The following is a 23,119-nucleotide window of genomic DNA, read 5'->3' as shown; positions in this document are numbered from 1 at the left end:
GTGTTATTTGACTGCCTATGTAAATCTTTAAACCACATAAGAACCTTCCCCATACAAGCCCGATGTCTCATAGAAACACGATACATCTAATTATGGGGTCAATGTAAATCTACGGCCTTTTTAAATATGTGGTCTTTGTAAATCGACTGTCCGTGTAATTATTTGGCCTATATCAGTCTTTGGCCCATGTAAATGCATGTTTCATGTAAACCTACTTTACAAAGTACATATTAATATATGAACCATGTAAAAACAATGGCCATGCAAATATAACATCTATATATCCAAATGTAAGATACATGTAAATGTTTAGTCCATGTAAACAACTTAAGGTCCATGAAAATAACCTAAGGTCCATGCAAACAACTTAAGGTCCAGTTCTGCGCAACAATAACAGCACTGTGGCGTTACATAGGGCAAACCTTTGTTCAAGTTAGAAAATGCATGCTTTCTCATTTTAGTCGGGCACCTTCGGTATTTCAGTTTATATGCTACTCTGTTATATCTTGGCAGCAAATTAAAAGAAAAAAAAAACAGCGGGATGATGTATCAAGTAGGCTTCCTGATTATCTTTGTCACCCCTTCGCCCACCCCACCGCTAACTCCAGTTTGACGCAATAATTCCCTTACTATCGATCTAAAGAAAGTATCAAAACGGTTGACATTGCCTTCCAATCAATCAATACATCAACCAACTAATCAATGACAAATTATATAGCGCTAAATTAATATATACTACTGTACTCGACCTAGTAGTAGTACTGTGTAAAGTATAGTCTAATAGGAATAGCCAGGTTGTTCATATCGGTGACGATGGTGCAGGTGGGGGGGGGGGGCATGGGAGGGAGATCATTACCCGAATCGGTGTGAAAAGAAAGCTCGGGAAAATTTGGGATGAAGAAAATTGCATTTTCTAAGCTTCATAATAGCTACACTTAAGGAAACTTGGAACCCCCCCCAAAAAAAAAGATACAAAAAAAAGAGGGGGATTGTGACGTTATTGCTCCATGAAGGGAACAGTTCATGCCTCCCGCCGCTCCTGTGGGTACAATGGCATTTCCTACCAAGATTAATACACTACAGAGTAATCTATATATACTGCTGTTAACCAATGGTCAATACATGTTCACTTTGTTGTTCTCTTCGCACCCAGAACAAACATACCATTAGAAGTGTATCGTATCTCCTAGAACGATGTATCGACAATCTGCTCGTGCTATTGGATATATTGTAAACAGGATACTATAAGGTAATTAACGGTGTATTCTTTCAAGTATGCAATAGGTTAATGAGACGAAATTCTACGAAACTGATTTTCATTTAGTATGGTGCAAAAACATTGTATAAACAACTGCCACATCGTATTATTTTAAGCCATGTTATTGTCAACTTTTGTGTTTATAATTTGATAATTTTGAAAATAACCTTTACAATTTTTTATATGGAGTAGGTATAATCCAAACGAAAGGAAGATTTGTTTGAATGCAATGAATTTCTTGAAAATTGCTCCCTTTGCAGAATATTAAGAGTTATTTGATAGCTTCACCGAATAACATGTAACAGGTTGTTCGACATAGCAAAAACCGTTGGCGGTTATGTAGCATTCTGTCAGTCAACACCAATAGCAAAAGTGAAATCACTTCTGCAAGAAAAGTTCCCAGCTTAAAAACAACTATGATAGCAGTCTTATTTCAAACAAGATGTAGTCTTGATTTAGCAAGACAGTAAATGGTCAGTATGATTGAAATATATTCATAGGATATGTAAGATGATAATTTATTGTTGCGTCCTACAATAACTACAGTGTAACTTACTGTGATGATAACTACATTAAAATAACGGTCTAACGTTTTTAGTAGGTCAAATGGAGCATTGAGTCATTATTTCAAGTACCAACAAGAAGAATTGTTATATCTGAGAAGTTAAACTAAGCATGATCCTGATGCACAAGTTTGGAGGTAATATTTTCCCTTAAATCTAAGTTCGATTTCAGATCGTCACAGAACAATCCAATTACCTAAAAAGATGCCAAAATGATCAAAAGAAACCCTAATGAGACATTTTGTTGTAATCTACATCACAAAAGTCAACTGCCAGTGTGCATTAATACAACCATATGGTGGTGGTTTTCCATTTTTTTCATAGCTTATACTAGTCCTATTATTCCAACCAACGTAATATGAACAATTAACCAATTTGACCGAGTATAAAAAGAGAACTGCTTATTTTTCACGTGTCGACTTTCATTCGTTGCCTTTTAGGTTGTTTTTTACGTAATTAGTACGTTACTTGAGGGCGTCCTCAAATCAGTAGGTCTGCAATTTTAGAGTTGAAAGAGGTGTGGCCATGTAACAATTAAATGTATAGGAAAATTACCTCGACCGAGTTTTTCAGCAAACAACTCTATCAAAATACCAGAACAATAAGATCGCTACAAGTGTTTTAACCAAACGCACCCTTCAAAACAATTATTCTACATTTGATCCGTTCCAAGTCAACATGTACCGAACCGTCAAGACTCTGTTGGTGATTTTAGCCTGTAACTTTTTAGTTGCAGAAGGTAAGTGCTCGTTTTCCGGAATTTTCATAAAGAATTTATTTTCTGTTATACCGTAAATGCTAACATCTTTTCGAGGGCCTGTTAAATATAGTTATAATAATAACATGGATAAGTCCACTGTCTTGGTTGGGTGCCTTGGTAGGGAACGACCCCTTAACTTTATTTCTTTAGACCTAGATGGACGACAAGTCCGATGTTTATGCTTTGGATTACAGTTGATCACTGTTGGTTAAGTTTAATGATACTTCGAAACTGTCAAGACATAAAATGGTTATCAATTTAAGGTAACAGAGAGATTTGACCCCACTAGGGAAAATTACTATTGTCATAACGTTGGGTTTGTCCCAGCTTTGTCAATCTATTTCATTGACTTTCATTGGCCTTAATTGATGATTTGGAAGGTACTATATTTAAGTTTATTTGCGGAGGAAATCCTGATCAGATTAAACTTGTTACTCTTTGTAGACCATATGTTGAAGGGGGGGGGGGGGGGCTATATTATCAGCTTCATCCATGGGCTTAAAATGTACTTAGGTTAAAGATATTTGCAAGAAGGGGTGTCTTTCTGGAAACTTCGTTTCCGATTTTTATCTAAAAGAAAATGTGAAGGTTTCATGTTCCAATGTCACTTTAAAAATAGAGAAATCGCTTTTATAATTGTTTCTTTGATGAAGTTTACAAGGCTTCGCCCACTTCCACTTATCACATACCATTAAACAATTTTAAAAAGTAAGCTATCTGAAACAAATCAATAAAATATGACTTTACGCTTAAGAAGGGAATTATTTACCTGGGCGATTTTCTTGACGAAAATGATCGCATCATTTAATTCCATTATTTCAAAAGAAAGTATCACTGTTTGCCCATTCAAACTTTTGTATTGCTATATTTCGAGAACGTGGATGTCTCAGTCTCATGAACTGGAGACAGGTCGAGGGAATGTATAGGATAAAGTTTTGTCCATTGGCAAAGTGCCTTCTGTTTCACTTGTTATTTACAAGGCTATTGCTAATCCGCTTACTATCTTTTCGAAAGCCTTTGTTAAGTAGAGCAGGGAGCTAGATATCGATTATAATCACTGGAGAGCAATTTTCCAAATTCCTTTTAGTTCACTCAGGGAGAGAAAAATCATTTATTTACAATTTCGTTTTCTTCATCGCATGTTAGGTTCCAATAGATTATATTCTTTAAACAAAAGGAGAGACGCTTTGTGCACTTGTTGTGAACAGCAAGAGAACACTTCAAGTCATTTATTTTGGGATTGCCCAGCAGTTTCAAATATTAATTTAGATTGGGAACAAAGAGTACTTGGTAATCAGTTCTGCTTTTCCAAGCAGGACCTTTTCTTCAGTTAAAACTTTATACAAAAACACTCCTCTATTTTTCTAATTTTCAATCTGAAGTTTATGTATACAGAAAAAGAATGGTGAAAAAGCTTCCGAGTTGCCCTGAATTTTTAAATCATTTATTTATTTTGTATTAATAGTCGAAAGCGTCTCTCGTTGAAAAGCACTAATCATCCGATTATGTATGATATTTTGAGAACTTAATTCAGCTTTAGTAGTATGCTTATTGAAGAGTAATTGTTGAGCAGCTCTCACCAATCGCCGTTTGAAGGTGTACATTTTATGGTAATTGTTGTTCTGAAAATCTTGTTTTCATTAATGTATCCTGTACTTTATACCTTTTTGAGCGATATACACCAAATGGTCGGGAAAATATAATAAGAAGAAGAAGAAGAAAGAGAAAAATATTTATTTTCCTCTATTTATTCGAAATCTACTTTCTGTTACAGTATAAATATAGAAAATAATAACGTAATACTAATATAATAATATTATATCTCACTTTTGAAACATGAAGGAGCTCAGCCAAAGGCTTGATGGGACATGCATATACAAATCACTACAAACAGACACAAATAAAATAAAAAATAACGAAATAAGTCAACACAACAAGAGAAAGCATTTAAAATTAACTTTGATATTATCTTCTTCGTGGACTTTATTTAAATTTAAATTTATAAAATAATTCCTCGATACAAAGATTCTTGTTTTGGCGCCTAGAGTGGTAAATATAATTGTTTTCATTTATAATTCAAAAGTTATATGGATGGATACATCCATTGTCAAAGCCAAAAAGGTATATTTTTATTCAAGAAAAATTGCTTTCTTGAAAAACAGTTTTCCACTTCTAAAATAATTCGTTGGTAAATGACAACCAATGACAATAAAAATACAGGTGCTTTAGACCTTCAACCTGTGTTGTACAGATGGAACGCTGGCCACTGTTGCTTTATACCTATACTAAATAACAGTTTATAAGTCGTAATTATTATATGTAAAATCCTGAAATGATAATTACTCAGTGTTACCTCTTTTTACTTTATAAAAAAAATGCCAGTCCTTCTCCGTAAATACATGAAACAAAATATTCCATTTTACTAATGTTGTCTGTTTCTTGGTAATATTGGAACGCATCTTGGAATAAATTAATTGGAAGATTGAAATAACATTCATTTAACTTGTTAAACCAATTTCATTTGTGGTTAATAGAGTTAGTTTCTATACATTCATCCCTTCTGCAGTCCAGGGGAATACAACCAATAAACCAGAATATAAGACAGATGGGAATCATTCAATCTGAAATCGGCTCATGAACATAGCATACGCCATTGGTTTACCATACTGATCAAACAAGTCTCTGATATATAGTACATTTCTCTTAAACAAGTGAATATACATACTGTACACTAATAAAGGAATTATTCCACATTAATTGGTTACATAAATTCTCAATTGGACTGTTAATTAAAGGCAATGTCGCATCAAATGTAATGATGTAATTTGCTAAACAAAAACATTTTTAATATTGTGAATATCTTCCTTAATACACTTGCACTGAAAAATGAACTTATTGCCAAATGGACCTAACGCAATGTCGAAAAACAATTTTCAAAGACCATGAATATAATGACGTATCGTTTAATCCAAGTACACTTCAAACTCTTAATAAATTTGCCATATGTGTTACTTTAAATCCACCCTCAACGATAGGACTAATACTTTTGTTGGCCGTTGAATTTTGCTCGGATTGCCAGACCAAATAAAATAATTAAGAAGACTTTCCAGATCCTTAATAACCTTACTCGGAGAACTAGGCAACGCAAGAAATAGAAAGCAAACTGTGGAAATCCAAACGTTAAGTAAGACAATTTAAGCGGAACAACTCATACCCATCCGTTGTGTAAGATATACCACGTAGTTCACGGGACTATTAGTAATCTCAACTTGAAAACGTCAGTTCTCTTGTTACATAAGGACCTAATAAAAACAAGTTGGAGTTTGTCATATGATTGGAAGGCCGGACGCTTGCTTCACCACAAAAAACACTTATAGTTGAAGTGAGAAATTCCTTAGATAAGACTCCTTAATATAGAAACAACTGCCTGAGAAGTAATTTTATGATCGGTGTGTACAAGTGAAATAGGCCTATAATGTGTTAATAATGTAGGACCTTTAGTCGGTTTTTAAATGAAGGTAATGTCTCTTCTACTAATATCTATTGTCTAACTTCAAAACAAGATTTTGAGGTATTTTTTTTCCTTCCTCTACCCATGTTGCGCGAGATCTAATGATAGTACCTTGAAATTTATAATTGAAATATAACAGAAGCTCGTTTTCAGCATCCTTGGGTTGGGCACGAAACTCAGTGCTTTCTCTAACAAACAGTAGCTACCCAGTGCGGCAATCTTACGTATGATCTTTAACTCTGTATATCTATAACTTAAGAAGAAAAAGAAGAACATGATGGACATCGTTACGTTTGCATTCGAGTTAATCCTTCACCAATGTATATTTTATTTTGTGTATATCCATCCAAAATAATAAAAATACGAATCCTAACAATCTCCTTATGCGTTACAACTGTATTCGCGGAAGGCTTCATAAGCAAGCAAAATGGATCAACGACAGTTTCTTACATCATTTAACGTTCCGCAGTAAAATATCAGTGAAAACTGTTGCATATATAAAGTTTCAAGTCACACAATAAAGGTGCAAGTTAGTGTCAGTTGTAATCATACTGTAACTTGTGCTGACAATTCACCCTGCCGTCTATTGTAAGTAGATCAGGACCATTCCGATAGAGAAAAAAAACATATGCCATATAACAAACAAAACACGTGAATTGTAAAGTCCATGCCTCAATGATTTCCATCAGTAAAATAGGTACGCAGGAATTGCTTGCGTTTGTTTTTTTTTGTAGACTATTCTGTATCCATGCCAATGGAATATTGTGGAAATATTGTCTGTGCATTATTAGAATGTTGTACCTAGTTATCAATGTTAACTTCTCATTTTGTTTGAGCAAATTAGAAACAATAATGAACAGCGATTGTGTTGGACATATGCCTGCAAACGATGTAACCGGTTCTAACTTTTTCTGCATATTTCATTTGCTTAATTTTTTTCCACTCTTTCTCAAGCATGTTTATTTTGGCATGTCAAAAAATCACCACCTTCTCATCACCACCGGCCTCCAGCACATCACCCTCCTCCTCGGCCTCCTCCACCTCCCCCCGTTCGCCCAACGAAAATAATCGCGTGTCCACCATCACAGGACCTAACTAGTAATCGAGGAGAAACAACAAGGAATATCTTTTGGAACGCTCCTCAAATAACTGATGGTTCACCACCTTACAAGTTCGTACCAGATCACTATTACTATAATAAGAATTATATATCATATTGAGTTGAAGTATATATTATATTACTTATTACATGTAATTAGTTCTTTTATATCTGGACAGTCCGTGCTCCGTTGTGGCGAAACGGTTAAAAGAATAACTTTCTACAATGTTTAGAATTTGATTTCGAAAATTGTTACTGATATTTCTGTCGTAGTAGACTAAAATCGTGTTTTTTTTTTGTTTGTAATGTATATAGTATTATTTAAAGTTACATGTTGACAAGATTTGTGAAATTCGTTTGATACGTTAATTGCAGTTTTATCATGTCTCACCTTCTATAAACACGTGGACCAACTTTATTACTGAACCTGTGATAAAATCTGAACTGTACTGTACTCATGATGCTAACGGAACTTAATAATTCAGTCTGACGATAAAGTAGATAGCTGTAGTTAGTTAAATGAATACATACACAAACTAGTAGGCCTAATTCTTTACTTTCAACCGTTGGTGTCTTGGATTGATATGGATTAGAAAGGTTGCTTTTTTGAAAATTATCCTGAATTCAAAAATTGTCAGCAAGGGTTAAGCGAGACACGTACACCTTACACTGATTGTAGTTAAGCCAAACAGTGTACGTATAATACTTCCAGTATGATAGTTCTACTCACGGCTGCTTCAATTTAGTACGGCCAAATTTCGCTGAAGCCGAATAATATTTTTTTTTTTATATTTCGCCTAGTGTCGTACGAACAGGTAAAGCAAGTGGGTCAGAATTCGAATGCAACGGTCAACCTTCTGAGGTATGTTACTACGCCGAAGGTAGAGGTGGAAGATCAGCCACATGTTGTTTCAACGTCCAGTGTTCAAGTAAGTAGAAACATAGTCCTTACCAGTGTAGTAGCCCCCCCCCCCCCATCTGAGGTCGTATTTTAGGAAGCAGTTTAGGACGTGTTGTAAGAAATATTTATTTTCTTTCAAGCTAAGGAAATTCCTATGCGTACCTCACCTACCCCTATAAATATGCAGCAACTAGAAGGCGAGGTTCAGCTATTACCCTCATTGGAAAACTCTGTGTTGTTTGAAAGGGCCTTATGTCTATCTTTACATGATTAAACGTTACTATTATATTTTATACAGTTATTGAGTGCAGCGAGATCGGAGAAATTGATGGCGGTGTTGTTGATTGTACTAATGGTAACGCATTTGGTTCTGTGTGTACCTTCCAATGTGATGATGGATTCATTCTAGAGGGTCCACCGGTGTCAGTTTGTGAAGAAAGTGGGATATCTGATCCTGCAGTAGAATGGACCAACGACAAACCAACATGTCAACGTAAGCCCCGTTTTGTGTATTTTTGTGTTTGGCTAACTCTTAGATGAACACATTATGTACGCTTCACCACGTGATTGTCTTTAAATGAAAGAAATCGTTGATCACGAAGACAGTTTGTAAACATTTCAGTTGCAGCTAAGATATTATGTTAACTACATTTGTTTTTCTGTTTAGTACATGTATGTTCTAACCTAGAACGGTAACTTTTACATATACTATTTTCTTTTAGCTGTTACAATTATGCAGATTTTTATGCGTTGCCATCGACATAATGAAATGGGATAAAACACCGAGCTCCAACGCATACATATAGATCAAGAAACTCTGTGTAAGTCAGACTGTAAGTCGATACTGGACCGAATATACACTTGTTTGATGTTCAGGTGAAGTAAAAATGTCATTTAATAATAATATCAATCCATAAGAGTGACAAAGTGAACGTTAATCTAACAGCACTTTCCATGGTTCTTTTGTGGTTGTAATTCTATATGGGGAATGCTTTTGTACGAGTTACCGGTTGACGTCACTTTCCTATTTCATTTCTTTGCAAATTCAAGATGTTATCCAACCTATATTAGTGGAAGGGACCTGTCCTGATGATTTTGTGGTAGATGCAGGAGGCCCAACTGCAGTTGTGGAATGGACGAATCCTACATACCAAGACAGAACCACTAATGATGAGGTGCCGGTTCGTTGTAGCCATGAATCTGGCCAAACGTACGGTATAACAGTTTATCCCATAGTGTGTGAACCGGATATAACAACAAACTTCGAGTACGAAATCTGTGAATTCACCGTCACTGTTCAGCGTAAGCTAATCTTCATGCGAACAAGTTCAGAACATTTATTATGTTAACATTTAACAATTACCTTTCATGAAATGTTGAAATAGAACAAAACACAAAAGCGCCGTTGTTTAATTTTCGAACCACGGCTTTTTAATTTAATTTTACAACTAATGATTTATTAGTATGAGCACAATTTCTTGACAGTCACTCAAAAAGTTTTTTTTTTTTTTCACAGACATAAATGACAAAACAATCATCTACATTCATATACCAACTTTAAGATAACAGAGTTACTACTTGTTTGCATACATACAGATGCCGCTTGTCCACCACTCAATCCTCCTCGTTATGGGAGTCTTGCGCTTCATAAGACGCCATTTGCAGAAATAGCCTTCCAACAATGTAAAGAAGGAAGGGATGTTCCCAAAGTAGATATACCAGTGGGTTACACTGGAGAATTTCATTGTTCCTACGGGACAGAATGGCAGCCGAGCAGAGCCTATGATTGCACAGGTAAGAAATAATAGTTAAAAGCAGTATGTTTCCTTTTGAATTTGTTTCAGCTTTAATTAAGAAACCCTGATTTATTGATATCTAACAACAGTTGTCGTCTGCAAGATAATTATTTGGCTCGCAATGCCTTCGCAACTGATATATGATAGGTGGTCCTTATTTCGCACTGGTTTCTGTTTGCTATTTATCATTAATTACAGATATAAGTAGTGTCATATGTTAAGGCTCAAACTGTTAATGCAACCGTTGTAATAGTGGCAACCTCTAATTCATCATTGATAGCTATGCTCTTCTAGCCGGAATCAAGATGTCATTGGTACTAGTTTTTGTCGGATATTCTTTTTAAACTTCCACTGCTTAAAATTAAATTTAGTAAAGACATTCCATCAAAGCGAGATCCATTTACAGTCAATTGGCGAAGCCATGTAAACGTAGATTTTATAATGCTCAAGGGAAGTTCCGGTGACTGAATATGACTGTTTATTAAAATTGTGGAAATATTCTGCAATTATAGAACAAACTGTAGCCTAATAGCATTTTATTATGGTGAAGATATTCCTTTTTGATTAATTATTGGAATCTTCTGTGAATGCATCTGGATAAGGCAAATGCAAAAATTTCTTCAGCAATTCAGCTGGAAATATTTTGTTTTCTTTTAAATATTTAAACGAATTACTTGCAGATTAAACTGGTACTTTTAAAGTTAAAGTTGCATTTCGTTAAAATTATAAATACACATAATTTGACAACTGCAAGCAATATTCAAATGTATCAGTTTTAAAGGATAAATCAACAGAAATATTAGAATAGGAAGTTAAACCTTTCAAAGAACATTTTCCGTCATGACATCACAGTCATTCCACTCACATTATTGGGTTTAAATAAATTGCTCAGAGTTTAACAACTTAACTGTACTCCACGTTAGGTCAGATAGGCCTGTAAAATATTCAGCAAATTCTATTCTTTTTTACTGTAGCCGATAATGTTCATCATTCAGTGTTAGTTTTAACATGTGTATAAAAAGTGCAAACAATTTTGCTACGATGATTAAATTGTTAATTTTCATCACTGTATCTTTATCCATTTAGTATATGTGTTAAGAAAATACAAATGAGGCTAAGCAATATTCCTGAAAGTTGGTATCCGTAAATGAAGGTAGCTTACAGTAGGTTTATACTGTTTGCTGCAGGGTTGGCATCATTGGAGGTAGTCTTGATCCTAGATGAGTCAATAGAGTGGCAGGGGTATCGATCGACAAAAGTCTACATTCCATTTGCTATTAACAGTAAAGGGCAATAACAACGACCATTGTAATAAAACATAATGCAGCAAAAGGTTGACCAGTCTCAGCTTAAATGCTTACAAATTTTAGTTAAAACCCACTTAACACAAACATTTTTTTTATTTCCAACAGACAATCGACGAAGTATAAATATCATGTTTTATTGAAATCAAGACACCACTACTTGTTCAAACGGCTTTATCGATTAATCTACACCCCAGTGTAACATTAAATTGTTTGATTCAATGTCAGCTATGATGATCGAATTGTTATTTCATTAATGTATTCGTCCAAATCGCACCTTCGTGAACTTGTCGGTAGGCCAATATACGTCTTCTTTAAAAAGTTAGGAATTCGTAAAATGGTATTGTACTAAACCCATAAAGCAAACTTGTGCTCACAAAATAAGATAATTTATAAAATACTTGCTAACAATTTACACAAAATAACTGTCCCTTTTCCCTAAAAGTTTTAAGAGTGCATTTCGCGAGTTAAAAGCAAGGTGTGGTTCTCATTTTAACATTACAGAACATATGTTTCGTTTCCATATTCTCACATATTTCCTCAACAAGAATATCTGTTTAACCTAATCATACTGTTGATGGAAATATTTACTATTGCCAAGTAAGAATTCACTACACCAGTTTGCGTAACTGACCTACTGTCATCTTTACTGAAAAAAAGTGGACCGCAAAATAGAATATCAATATGATTTTAAACTATGTCTTAACATTAAATCTTAATCTATGTTGTTACCTAATACTTGCCGATAGCGATCGATCCTTTCAAACGTTGGTGTACTATCAATCTAGCTTTAAGTAAAATATATTGTGATAATACAAACAGTAAAAAAAAAAATACATGTATTGTAAAAGAGAAGTGTAGAATTTTCATGAGTGGATCAAACTACTGGTAAGATCATACACCACATACGTGCTGCCTAATACAATAATAATGATATGACCTGTATCAAGCTTGATTAAAAATTATTGAAGGTTCTAATGGAAGAGCGTACCGACTGCAGCAATTTCCACTAAACTGGTATTTGCAAGTGATGACTTAACAGCTAGTATGTAGTGCATTGATTCAGTAACTGAATCCCTCTAACTCCACCCCCCCCCCTTCCGTCACCCTACGCACACACTCTTTCATTCTCGGATTTTTTCTCTCGATGCCACTATTTGAACACCTTTATGATACCCTAACAAGCACCATGAAAGAAACATGGCTATTCTACACATTTGACACCTTGTTCCAATACCCCTCAATTAGCAGTATATAGTTATCTATGTTACTCATTTCCTCCATTTTCCCTTAAGATCGTTTACTTTGAACTTGACTAATTTTTCTTACTAAACTCTGCATCGTCAGCTATTTACATCCATTTCAGCTTATTTTGCCGAATTGTGTTTTAAAAATTTTCTTATGTAGAAAAATCCGGTCCCAGGAGCATAATGGTACTCAATGAGCTTCAATATTATTCTGGTAATTGTGAGGATGATCAGACGAAGAAAGATATTGCTACTAACTTCGTACAGCAAATTAACCAACAAACTACAAATCCGAATATCCGCGACGTGTGGAAACAGTGTGATTCTTGTGGAGTAGAAGATGTGACGGTTGAGTGTGATGAAATCAAATCTAGACGACGAAAACGAGACTCGGCTCCTTCCTCGGATGAATATGTGCTTGATATCAAATTTTATCTTTCAGTAAATAATACGCATGAACAAGATATCGTCGAATTAATCCATATGAGAGAGTTGTTATTGAACATATCAGACGAAATAGCTAAACAAGTCACAGAGAAGCAAATTGTCCCGGAGGTAGAGTATAAATTTTATTTAGAAAGATTTAGATAGTTTTTGCCATCTTGTTACCAAGACAAACTAACAAAGCAAACAGCTATAACCACATAATGTTTAGTTAAACCCCATTTCCTTTTATCCAAATGTCAAATTAAATCAAGTGTTAAAAGTACAAAGTTTGTACATTTTACTATTGCAATTTTTAAAGCTGTAGGTCAATGTTTTACAATGTTATCAGGTACCAGGACTTCAGCTTAGGCCGCACGATGTACCCGTCATATACCACCCAGTTTATCCAGTTTGCCAGTCAGGGTTTGCTAGTAATAGAGCAAAACTGAATTGTGGTAAGTATACAAATTGTAATAGGGCCTCTGAAAATTCAAAGATACTACATCTTGAATCAGTGAAATAAGAAAGAATTATATATTTGTGAGGATATATATATATTTTTTTTTTGGGGGGTGGGGCAATTCTGTGACTATTTTCTAATTTTCTGGAAGGCATGTATTATAAATTGTTGACGTATTTCACTCTTAATGAACCTTTCCTCTCGTGTCTCTTGGTTTTAGTTGCTTGCCCAGAGGGAACGTTTAATGATGAGACAGAGAGTGCTTGCATACCTTGCCCAGTTGGCCAATATCAAAATAAGACTAAACGGACCACCTGCAATAAATGCGATGAGGGCAAGTCGACAATGATGGAAGGTTCTGTAAACATTACGGAGTGCATTGGTAGGTGAATCTATTTGACAGTCGTCGTAAGGTGATAAGTTTACATATACAAAGAATGTTTGTGTGCATTTTAGATCCTCCTGCATGCAGGAACTCGCAAATAAGCCTTATTGGCTTATCAAAGCCGCAAGCTGACCGAAGTCAGTCTCTTAGATTCACTTTTAGTGTCCATGATTATGAATTGTCAATTGTCAACAACTCTGTAACTGAACGACATACATTAATCTTGGAGTGACTCGAACTGGGAACATTATGATCGGTAGGCACCGGTATTACCCACTCAGCTAACACTCCTAAGTCGTATCTTGACACCCAAAATACAGCTTGGCTTATGTTTTTCAAACGCCTATCATTCGTCTATACATGCCTAAAAGTATCATATCAGGAAAGATCTACTCACTTCTTAAAATCATTCATCTACCTTTTTACCAGACTTGTGCCCAGTAGGTACGTCATCTCCTACAGGATTCCAACCTTGCTCAAGGTGTAATGGGACGTATGTCCAACCTCAGATGGGACAGCAAAGCTGCCTGCCTTGTGGTGAGGGGACAATGAAATCCCAGACTTCTGAACAGTGTGAGTATTGATTTATATATCGTAATTGTAACATTGACCAAAATATTTCAGATATGGTGCTGATCATGATAAACTTCTAATGAATAAGCGTAAGTTATTTTCAATTCATGTGAAGATTCACCGGGTACTCATAGCTAGTACAGTAACTACTAGTGCTACCTGTATTACATATAATCGTGTAACGAACACAAAGTAGGAACTGATGCACGGTTGTTGGACATGAACTGCTGCTGTACCAACCATTTATTGCGAGTTCATTAATAAGCAATTACAAAATGAAGTTTCTAGTAGTTTGAAGCTATAAGTAGGCCTATGGATATACCAGACTATGGCCTTGACGAATTGGATTAATTTTTAACGAGGTGTCAACTGGAATCAAGCGGAACCGTACCTTCTTTACTTCATCTCGTAGGCATTCTGTCATAAACTCTTTGTCCAATCGCCCAGTCCTCTGGCTTATATGGAGACAAGTTAACAGCTGTGCAGTTGTAACAGCTGTAACATATGTAACTGTGTTTCTAACACAACGTATTTAGGTGCCAATACACGGTTGTGGGACATGAACAGTAGTTGCTGTGCCAGCTATGAGTATCGGCTGGATGATTGCCACACCCTGAAAGAATATTTAGCAAGTGGGAGACATTGATAATATTTTACAAGTAGGTTACCTATGGTACCCATTGAAGGATAATCACATCAATTTGATCTCGCTCACTCATTCATTTAAATAAATAACCTCCTTTCAGTTCATATATGTACATCCATATATATATATATATATATATATATATATATATATATATATATATATATATATATATATATATATATATATATATATATATATATATATATATATATATATATATATTAGTTTTTAATGTGGTACCCATAAAACGATAACATTATGTAGTTCTCGCTTACATAGGTATTTTGTTTCCGATAGGCCTATTCGATGGATGTACAGGGGGTACTGCGAAAATGGAGGTACATGTCACGGGCCTTACTTAACGTGTAAATGTCCATCAACGGCCACAGGCGCCCGTTGCGAAACACTCATTGGTAATGATATATATATAAGAAGACTAATCTTTAAGCAATTATAATTTATTTTTCAATAGCTTCGAAACGCAACAGATTTAAATACAAAGTGGTCTAACGATTAAGACCCACCTGATCGCGCTCGGAGACTAGCTGTCATGATCTCACCTTTTCCCTTACGCTTTACCTGCATACCCACTTGATGTAAAAATCAAACCATACCCAATTGTCCAGGGGTCTGCCCGATATTCATAAGGTCCGCTTTTCATAAGGGTCATGGTTCATAAGGTTCGTTATTTATATCGTGCATTTTTTCGATAAAAAGGTTCGATATGCATAATGGAAATAAAGATTCGTTATTCATAATAAAAAGGGATCATAATTCATAAGGTCCGCTGTTCATAATGGAAACAAATGTTTCGATATTCATTATGGACAAAAAGTTTCGTTATTCATATTGGGACAAATGGTTCGATATTCATAATAGAATAAAGGGTAAGTTATTTATAAAAGGAAGGTCCGATATTCATAATGGTAAAAGGTTCGTTTTTCATAATAGGAGAAAGGGTCCGATATTCATAATCGATCAAAGGGTTCGTAATCCATAATATGAAAAGAAGGTTCATTTATCATAATAGGAGAGAGTGCGTCATTCAGGTGCAAAGTCGTCCACCATTTTCGCGGACGCCTATAGTGTTCAACCAGTGGCCTCAACATACGTTTTATTCGGAGTGGCACATGGGGGGGGCACAACAGTCCTTTGGGGGGGGGGGGCACCACCAGGTGGTGGCGGATGCATACATTTGCAGGGAATATGAGCCACACACCATCAAGACCAAGCTTCACCCTACCCCCTGCAGCAAAACCTACATTTTCGACATATTAACGGCATAAACTTGTATGTTTCCTAAAGGGGGTCCTTTTCCTCATTGTGAATGATACTGAACCTTTTTGGCTAGGCCTATTATGAATAACGAACCCTTCGTCCTACTTGAAAAACGATCCTTTTTCCCCATGATAAATATCGAACCCTTTTACCAATTATGAGCAACGAACCTTTTTTTTCCATTATGAATAGCGAACCTTATGAACAATGAACCTAATGGATAATGGCCCTTATGAACAATGAACCTTATGAATATTGAACCTTGTGAATATCGGGCTGTCACCATTGCCCAACGTTGTCAATAAAGTTACATTGTGGTGGTGGCTGGCGGTGAAAATGGGCAGGGTGGGGGTGGCGGGGCTATTACTAAAGGGCTATATTGAATTTTCCAGAAACTCTTTGATCACATTTAGCTGAACAAACTTGGAATTTGTTATAATTATCATATTTGTAACCGCTTGTATTATCTTTTAGTCAATGGTCGATGGAGTGAGTGGTCCAATTGGAGCGCCTGCAGTGAGACATGTGGATGGGGTCAGAGGAGCAGATCACGCACCTGTAGCAACCCACGGCCCTCTGGAGGTGGACGTAATTGTGAAGGACCCCTAGTTGAAGAGGAAGCATGCCATGGTAAATATTTCTGTTGTTTGCATTTTTATCACTTCTTTTATAAAAAAAACAAGTTACTTTAGTGACCACATGCTGACACTTATAAGAATTACTCACTTATGGACACCACCTTATTTTCCTTGTTGGTTAATTTCAAGTTTTCATGCGAGATGACTTTGAGATAGAAGTCTATTCAGCCAAAAACAAAAACGTTTTAAGACATTGTGTGGGTAAGGGTGATACCACAATAGGTCCCGGGGTTTAAAAAAAAGTTCCGGGAAATATTGAACATATAGTTACTCCTCATTTTTGCATATTATAATTATAGTAAATATGCAGTCTTGAAAAGCGGGTCACGAGCCATAATAGACCTGGCTCTTTACGTCACTTAAACAACTACCTAATTAGTTATTAAAACCCTAGGAACGATGGCATGCAGTGACATATCATTTCTTGTTATAATCGATTTGATTACTTTTTTTTCATGCAGCCTGCCTCCCGATACCAACTGTCGAACAAGGCTTCTTAGAGTGCGATGATAATGATGAACATCTTTTTAATTGTACCCATCATTGTAATGAGAACAACCTGCCGAGTGTTGCAACCCTTTCCACGTACAATTGCGGTACAAGTTCCTCATGTTCTTGGAACCATGAATTACGTAAAAACCGAAACCGAATTTTACCCAGTTGTGTAGGTAAGTTCCCAAAATTTTTAACCAGCTTTCACATGTCTGTCTTTGTCAATGAAACCACCACAGCCTTCTTGACGTTTTCTGGTTCATTCTGGTAAATCACACCGAGCCTCTTCGTTTTCTCCAACAACAAGTGTCAATCTATTGCTCTGGTTAATTAATGAAACCCCAAAAAACCCACCATATTTCCATGATATAAAGAAAATTCGGATTATTAGGAACATAATTTAACAAGTGCTTTCATAGCGAATTCATGGTAAGAAACTCATTTTCACGCTCAGAGTAGTTCAGATCTTAGTATGCACAATATAAAGTTAGAGAACGTCCGTTGTCTGTTTGTCGTAGAACCAGAAATACCGGATAAAGTCACCCTAACGTATCACAGCACATACCCAGAACTTTCCTGCACCAATGCCAACCAAAGAAAAGTGAAGAGACAGATAAAGAAGTGGGCGAACGATGTTTGCCCTGCATTATGTAATGACAAAACGGTCAATGTAGAGGGTTGTCCGAAGAGAGGACAGAGCATTTCAACGATCACAGGCGTTAGAAAGATTGTGACAATGACAGTCCCCTACGATGCAAAAGGCGGTAATATATCTCAAATGCTAACGTAGCAATGATTAAGATTGTTTCAGAGGTCTTTCTTCTCAAGCTGTTTATTCAGTTATCTTACGAAGAATATTTTATGAACTTTCTGTATCCTTTCGATTAGTACGTATTCCTTACCAATTATTTGTCTAAATTATCTTAACATCCCTATTCAAATGGAGATATAATAAACAGGAGTACAATCTTAAACAGGGAGCACGTACCTTCCGCTTCGAAAATTGCCCGTTTGCGGGAAAATACACAATATGTCAGCCTTAACATATCAAAGACCAAGACGAAAAAGCATAATAGTACCAGGGAAGTAAAGCTATTACGTTATGCAAGATATTAAATGATGAAATATGCTACTTGTTTGGAATGCTTCTTTAATATATCGTGGCCTGGCCCAAACCCCGTCAGTGCACCTGTAACATAACCGTTTGTATATATCGACTAAGATCTGCGCTGCTTAACAGTTTGACACTATTGCGAAAAAACTACCACACTACATGTCACAGCATAACATCAATTCCAAAATAATATTGTTATCAAATCACATAAAGTCAAACTATATAACTTGAAACTCCTCAGCTTTGATATCAGTTAAATAAAATTCAACAGACAACAAAAATTGATCAAATATTTGTTTTTGGTACTGACAAATGCGCTATTAAGTATTGACTCATTTATTCACAGCAAGAGGAGACATAAATTATACTGTCGCCGCCCCTGATCTATGGCAATTTTTTAGCTCTGACACAGACGGATACGGTTCCTTGAACATTGGCGGTCAGGTTTATAATGTGGATACTGATTCTATATATACCGATATAACACCAATCTGTCCAGATGGTACCTACAACGACATAGTGGAGTTAAAATGTGGTTAGTGTTGCACGTCTTCCCCTCCTTTCCTTCTAAGGGTTTTGCCCGATCATATCCGAATTTTAAAAATGAATTGGATTGATCCAATCCATTTTGACAAGCTAAACCCTCAGATCTTCCAAAGAGTGTAGTATATGCAGATGTTTTGCGACGTTGGCAATCTGTTATTCAAAAGTGTTTATTTTCTATTTGTATCTACTTGTTAATTTTTCATTCCAAAATTAAAGTAACATTTGGAATATTTGCTTAGCTGTCACACTGTTATCTGCATTTATATATCCATCAAAATGCAAGTTGTTTGTACAATTCTTAGAAATGTGTATCACCAATGCTTTCATAAAGTAACAATTTTAAGTCATCAGATGTTAATCAAACCTACAGATTTAACCGGTTAGAACAATTCAACGACTGCAACAATAGATTTTCCATTACATAAACTGAATTCATTATATACATAGTAAACGTCTGCAGTTGTAAAAAAAAGCTCAATAGGCGATTTCTTTTCTCACAACTTTCGTAGTTATGTAGGTAATACATTGATTGAACATGAAACGGAGGGTAATAAAATGCAAGCACTACCGCCTACATATTTGTACATGGAAGTTGTCTTTTACGGTGTCCTGTACACCCATGAGTGTATAAATATCTGTGATTGTTTCATTTTTAACACATAACAGAGAATAACTAAAATCAACATAATGACAAAATCAATCATACACATGGGGCTGCCAGAAGCGAACAAAATCGAATAGGGACGCCGTTCTAACGGTCTTATTTAATCAGGTAAATCTTCGATATGACACCGTCATTAATGGCGTTGTCTTACAATAAATTCATCATGCACTAGATCTATAAATAACTTTTCTTTCGAGACATCTGTCTGAAGAAGGCGATGTCTTGTTTAAAGTGTCCATCAGGTACCACCGTTAACATTGGTGCTACCTCTTTGGACGAATGCATTCAGTAAATCCCAGAACAGATGATGCGTACTAAATATGACGGATTGACTTGGCTTTCTCTTTGACTACACTAGAACGGACTATTTCCAATGCGCGTAGTTAGTTTTGTTTAGACTGGTAAACTTGTTTGTTGTCACATTGGTATGGATTATATGATACAGATGTTGATCATTCATTTACCGAAATCATCGAAATTAAACTTAGTACACCGAATTATGATTAGAATTTTAGAATTAATTGATATGATTTTGTTTATTTTGTGGTGATTGTATGACTGTCACATTTTTCCCAGTTTAACCTGGCCAAGTTGCTGTGTCGTCATCTAGTTTACATGTTTAATCTAGTAGGTTTACTGTTTCTCAATCTTTGTCCGATATTTTAGTGAATATTCAACTTCTATCATGCTACTATATTTCCTACATATGAAATTTGAGAGTTCAATATTGTAGTTTTTACAGTTAGTAGTCTTACCATTAAACTAGTCGTTTGTTTGATAATGGACACTTGATGAACAACTATAATTGAGCAGGCGAAAAAAACGTACCATGTGTCTTTTGGAAGGTGAATGAACAAGAGTAAACATAACGAAAGTAGTTAAGGTCCGGACAATAGAGTTTGAATAAAGGGAAGTCAAGTTTGACTTACAAAACCAACAAACTCTACCGGTCGGCTTGTGTCTCATTTAAGAACTGATTATCGAAATGTAATGTCGCATTTCACGTGAATTTCCTACGTTCACGAACTAAAAAGAGACATATTTCTTATGTAATAATGTTATTAAGGTTATCACGTTGGTCACGGTCGCTTGTAATAAAACCAGACTCTGTTTATGGTTATTTAAAATTCTTGGTAGCGTATGGCAAACCACAGTAGAATATATTGCCAAGTCATGGTTGATGTCAGCTGTGTCTGTCATGGATCCCAAATAAAAAAGTTTCCTCTGGAACATAATAATGTAATTATACTGAGATACATCTAAACAGATATCTTATTGATATATACTCCATATATAAAAACACTTCCTTCAATGTCTTTGGAGCAGGGATACAAGGAATATTTAGTGATTGGAAGCGTCCAGTAGACACAAATTTCGACAAGCACCCCCACCCCACCCCTAATAGAGCAAGATCGTTTCATTGAGTAACCACCCGATTATTTTTCACTATAATGTCATGCATCATTGTCAAATATGTCCTTTGACGAAGTAGCTCTGACAGGAAGCCACCCTACTCAGAATGAAATATGACCAACATCCGCTCAAATGTTAATACGATGAAATTTTACTTCAAAAACCAATCAACATGTCCTCCAACTGCCAGTGTCATAAGCCAATCTTCCTTTTACCCAAAATTGCGTTTAATCAGCTCAACAGGTAACATAACAAAACTTCTCTTATATTTTTATTTCAGCAAGTTCCATGAATGGAAGTTGCCAGAAATTGTGTGTGATGTCGTAACCCTGTTACGAACCACTAATCGGCCACCCCCCCCCCCTCTATCCCATATCCCCTCAAAGAACCTTCCCAATTTGAACAAGATTAAGTAACAACCCGATAACGCTTGTTGTACAACATATACCAAGTTTCAAACTTTCCTATTACCATCATTTTTGTCTGGTTACCCTTTTCTGAAGCCAACAATTAATTTTTCTGCCTTCATTTGGCTAGATCAAGTCATGAATATAAGCCGAATGAAATTTACTTATAAATGTTCAGCGGTTCAAATCGTCGTAATTGAGCAGACAATATATTTTCTTGTGCACCCCGCCAGACGTCCCATATGGGACGACGATAACCCATCTAGCCCCATCTCCAAACCCTCTCTCCCTCCTCCCGTTCCCTTCCCGTCACTCCAATGGGGTAGATTTCATCATTCAATAATCAAATCGAACTTCCTGCATGATGTTTCACCAAATATTATAAAACACTTTGTCATACATTTTCTGTGGAAAGGTATCTCTGCGAATAGGGCATTTTTTATGACAGTGGTGGTGTTCTGGTTGCCTAGGTTATCATCTGTGCTATGCTGTTTTTCATGAACTAATAGCCTAACTCTAATATACCGTATTCATGAAAGTGCAGGTATACTTCAGCTTACTTGTAACAAACACTGCACTTCACTTAGGTGCTGGATCTTTCAGTTGCATATTTTGATCAATGAAGAGATTGTCAAGAAATTGAAAGATCATATTTTGGTTCCAAATTCTTGATAATCCGCCATGATAAGTTAAAAAAAAAAACATAATAACAGTTTATGGATGAAGAAATTTCGTTACCCATATGTGCCTGGCAGTGCACTACTCTCCAGTTTAATGTGTCAATCCGATACGACCTTCAATGCATCCGTTAATTCACAGAGTAGGTTATACGGTAAGACGGATAGACTCCTTCAATAAGGTAAACTGCATGGATATCGTTTAGATATTATATGTATTTTTTTAACGTTAACAACTATAGCTGGGTAGCTCGGATGGTAGAGCAATATACACTTTCTCTTCAAACCAAACATCAATACCACATAATAAATAGATAGGAGCATGGGTAAACACAAGTCACGTTTATGGTAACCACAAGATTAGTAACGTAGTTAAGTTACAAAAGATACTTGAACAAATGGAAGACACATTTAACATACCTAGCTAACTGACTCTCCCCCCAAAGTGTCTGTATCTCCTTTTATTGTGCCATTATAAGCAACTAAACTTATATAAACAAGTGCATTGTGAACTGATCACCACATTCGACACATACTATAATCATTGCGAGTGTATCCTAACCAAACGTTAACGCAAGAACGCCATACAACAGTATTAACAAAGATATTAACTCGAAATAAGTCTGATGTATGTCATACATGATCTTTAAGATATCTTCACCAGATAAGCATTCATTAAGCAATAAAGGGTGCGATATGGAGTTTAAGGTCCAACGTTATTTAAACACCATGATGTTATGTAAACACGCATATATAAGGCTGTATAACAATAGCACCAAATGAAATACGTGTCTTAGGTATATATATATCGTGTGTTATGTGGTTTGGCAAAACGATCATTAGTGTCTTGAGGAGAAGTTCTTTCCTAATTTAACCAGTATTAAAACTTTGGAAAGTGTGCATCACAACAGATGCTCGTTGTCAGATACAAAATGAACACAATGGAAAAGGTAAGTAA

At 35.7% G+C, this 23,119-nt stretch overlaps 3 protein-coding genes across 3 annotated transcripts in view; all 3 read left to right on the top strand.

The window, feature by feature from the left end:
* The first annotated feature begins 2,360 nt into the window (after positions 1 to 2,360).
* On the top strand, positions 2,361 to 9,912 carry LOC139982666 (sushi, von Willebrand factor type A, EGF and pentraxin domain-containing protein 1-like). The gene is made up of 6 exons (XM_071995704.1): positions 2,361 to 2,560; positions 7,047 to 7,263; positions 7,993 to 8,120; positions 8,391 to 8,585; positions 9,143 to 9,394; positions 9,689 to 9,912. The coding sequence occupies exons 1-6, from the start codon at positions 2,500 to 2,502 to the stop codon at positions 9,895 to 9,897; spliced, it is 1,062 nt and encodes a 353-aa protein (XP_071851805.1). The 5' UTR covers positions 2,361 to 2,499; the 3' UTR covers positions 9,898 to 9,912.
* A 4,230-nt stretch (positions 9,913 to 14,142) lies between these two features.
* Positions 14,143 to 18,994, top strand: LOC139982548 (uncharacterized). Its single transcript, XM_071995441.1, has 6 exons — positions 14,143 to 14,283; positions 15,230 to 15,345; positions 16,685 to 16,840; positions 17,310 to 17,516; positions 17,859 to 18,104; positions 18,801 to 18,994. Exons 2-6 carry the CDS (start codon positions 15,243 to 15,245, stop codon positions 18,992 to 18,994), a joined length of 906 nt encoding a protein of 301 aa, XP_071851542.1. The 5' UTR covers positions 14,143 to 14,283; positions 15,230 to 15,242.
* Positions 18,995 to 22,398: 3,404 nt separating this feature from the next.
* Positions 22,399 to 23,119, top strand: part of LOC139982655 (uncharacterized) — an 81,139-nt gene continuing 80,418 nt past the window's right edge. Inside the window, exon 1 of the mRNA XM_071995665.1 lies at positions 22,399 to 23,111. Coding sequence (XP_071851766.1) covers positions 23,073 to 23,111 — 39 coding nt within the window. The 5' untranslated portion in view covers positions 22,399 to 23,072. The remainder of the gene's footprint in view (positions 23,112 to 23,119) is intronic.

This window comes from Apostichopus japonicus, chromosome 16 (genome assembly GCF_037975245.1).
Source record: "Apostichopus japonicus isolate 1M-3 chromosome 16, ASM3797524v1, whole genome shotgun sequence".
NCBI classification, from domain to species: domain Eukaryota; kingdom Metazoa; phylum Echinodermata; class Holothuroidea; order Aspidochirotida; family Stichopodidae; genus Apostichopus; species Apostichopus japonicus.
Note: the sequence above shows the minus strand (reverse complement) of the source record. Positions and strands in the feature narration are given on the sequence as shown.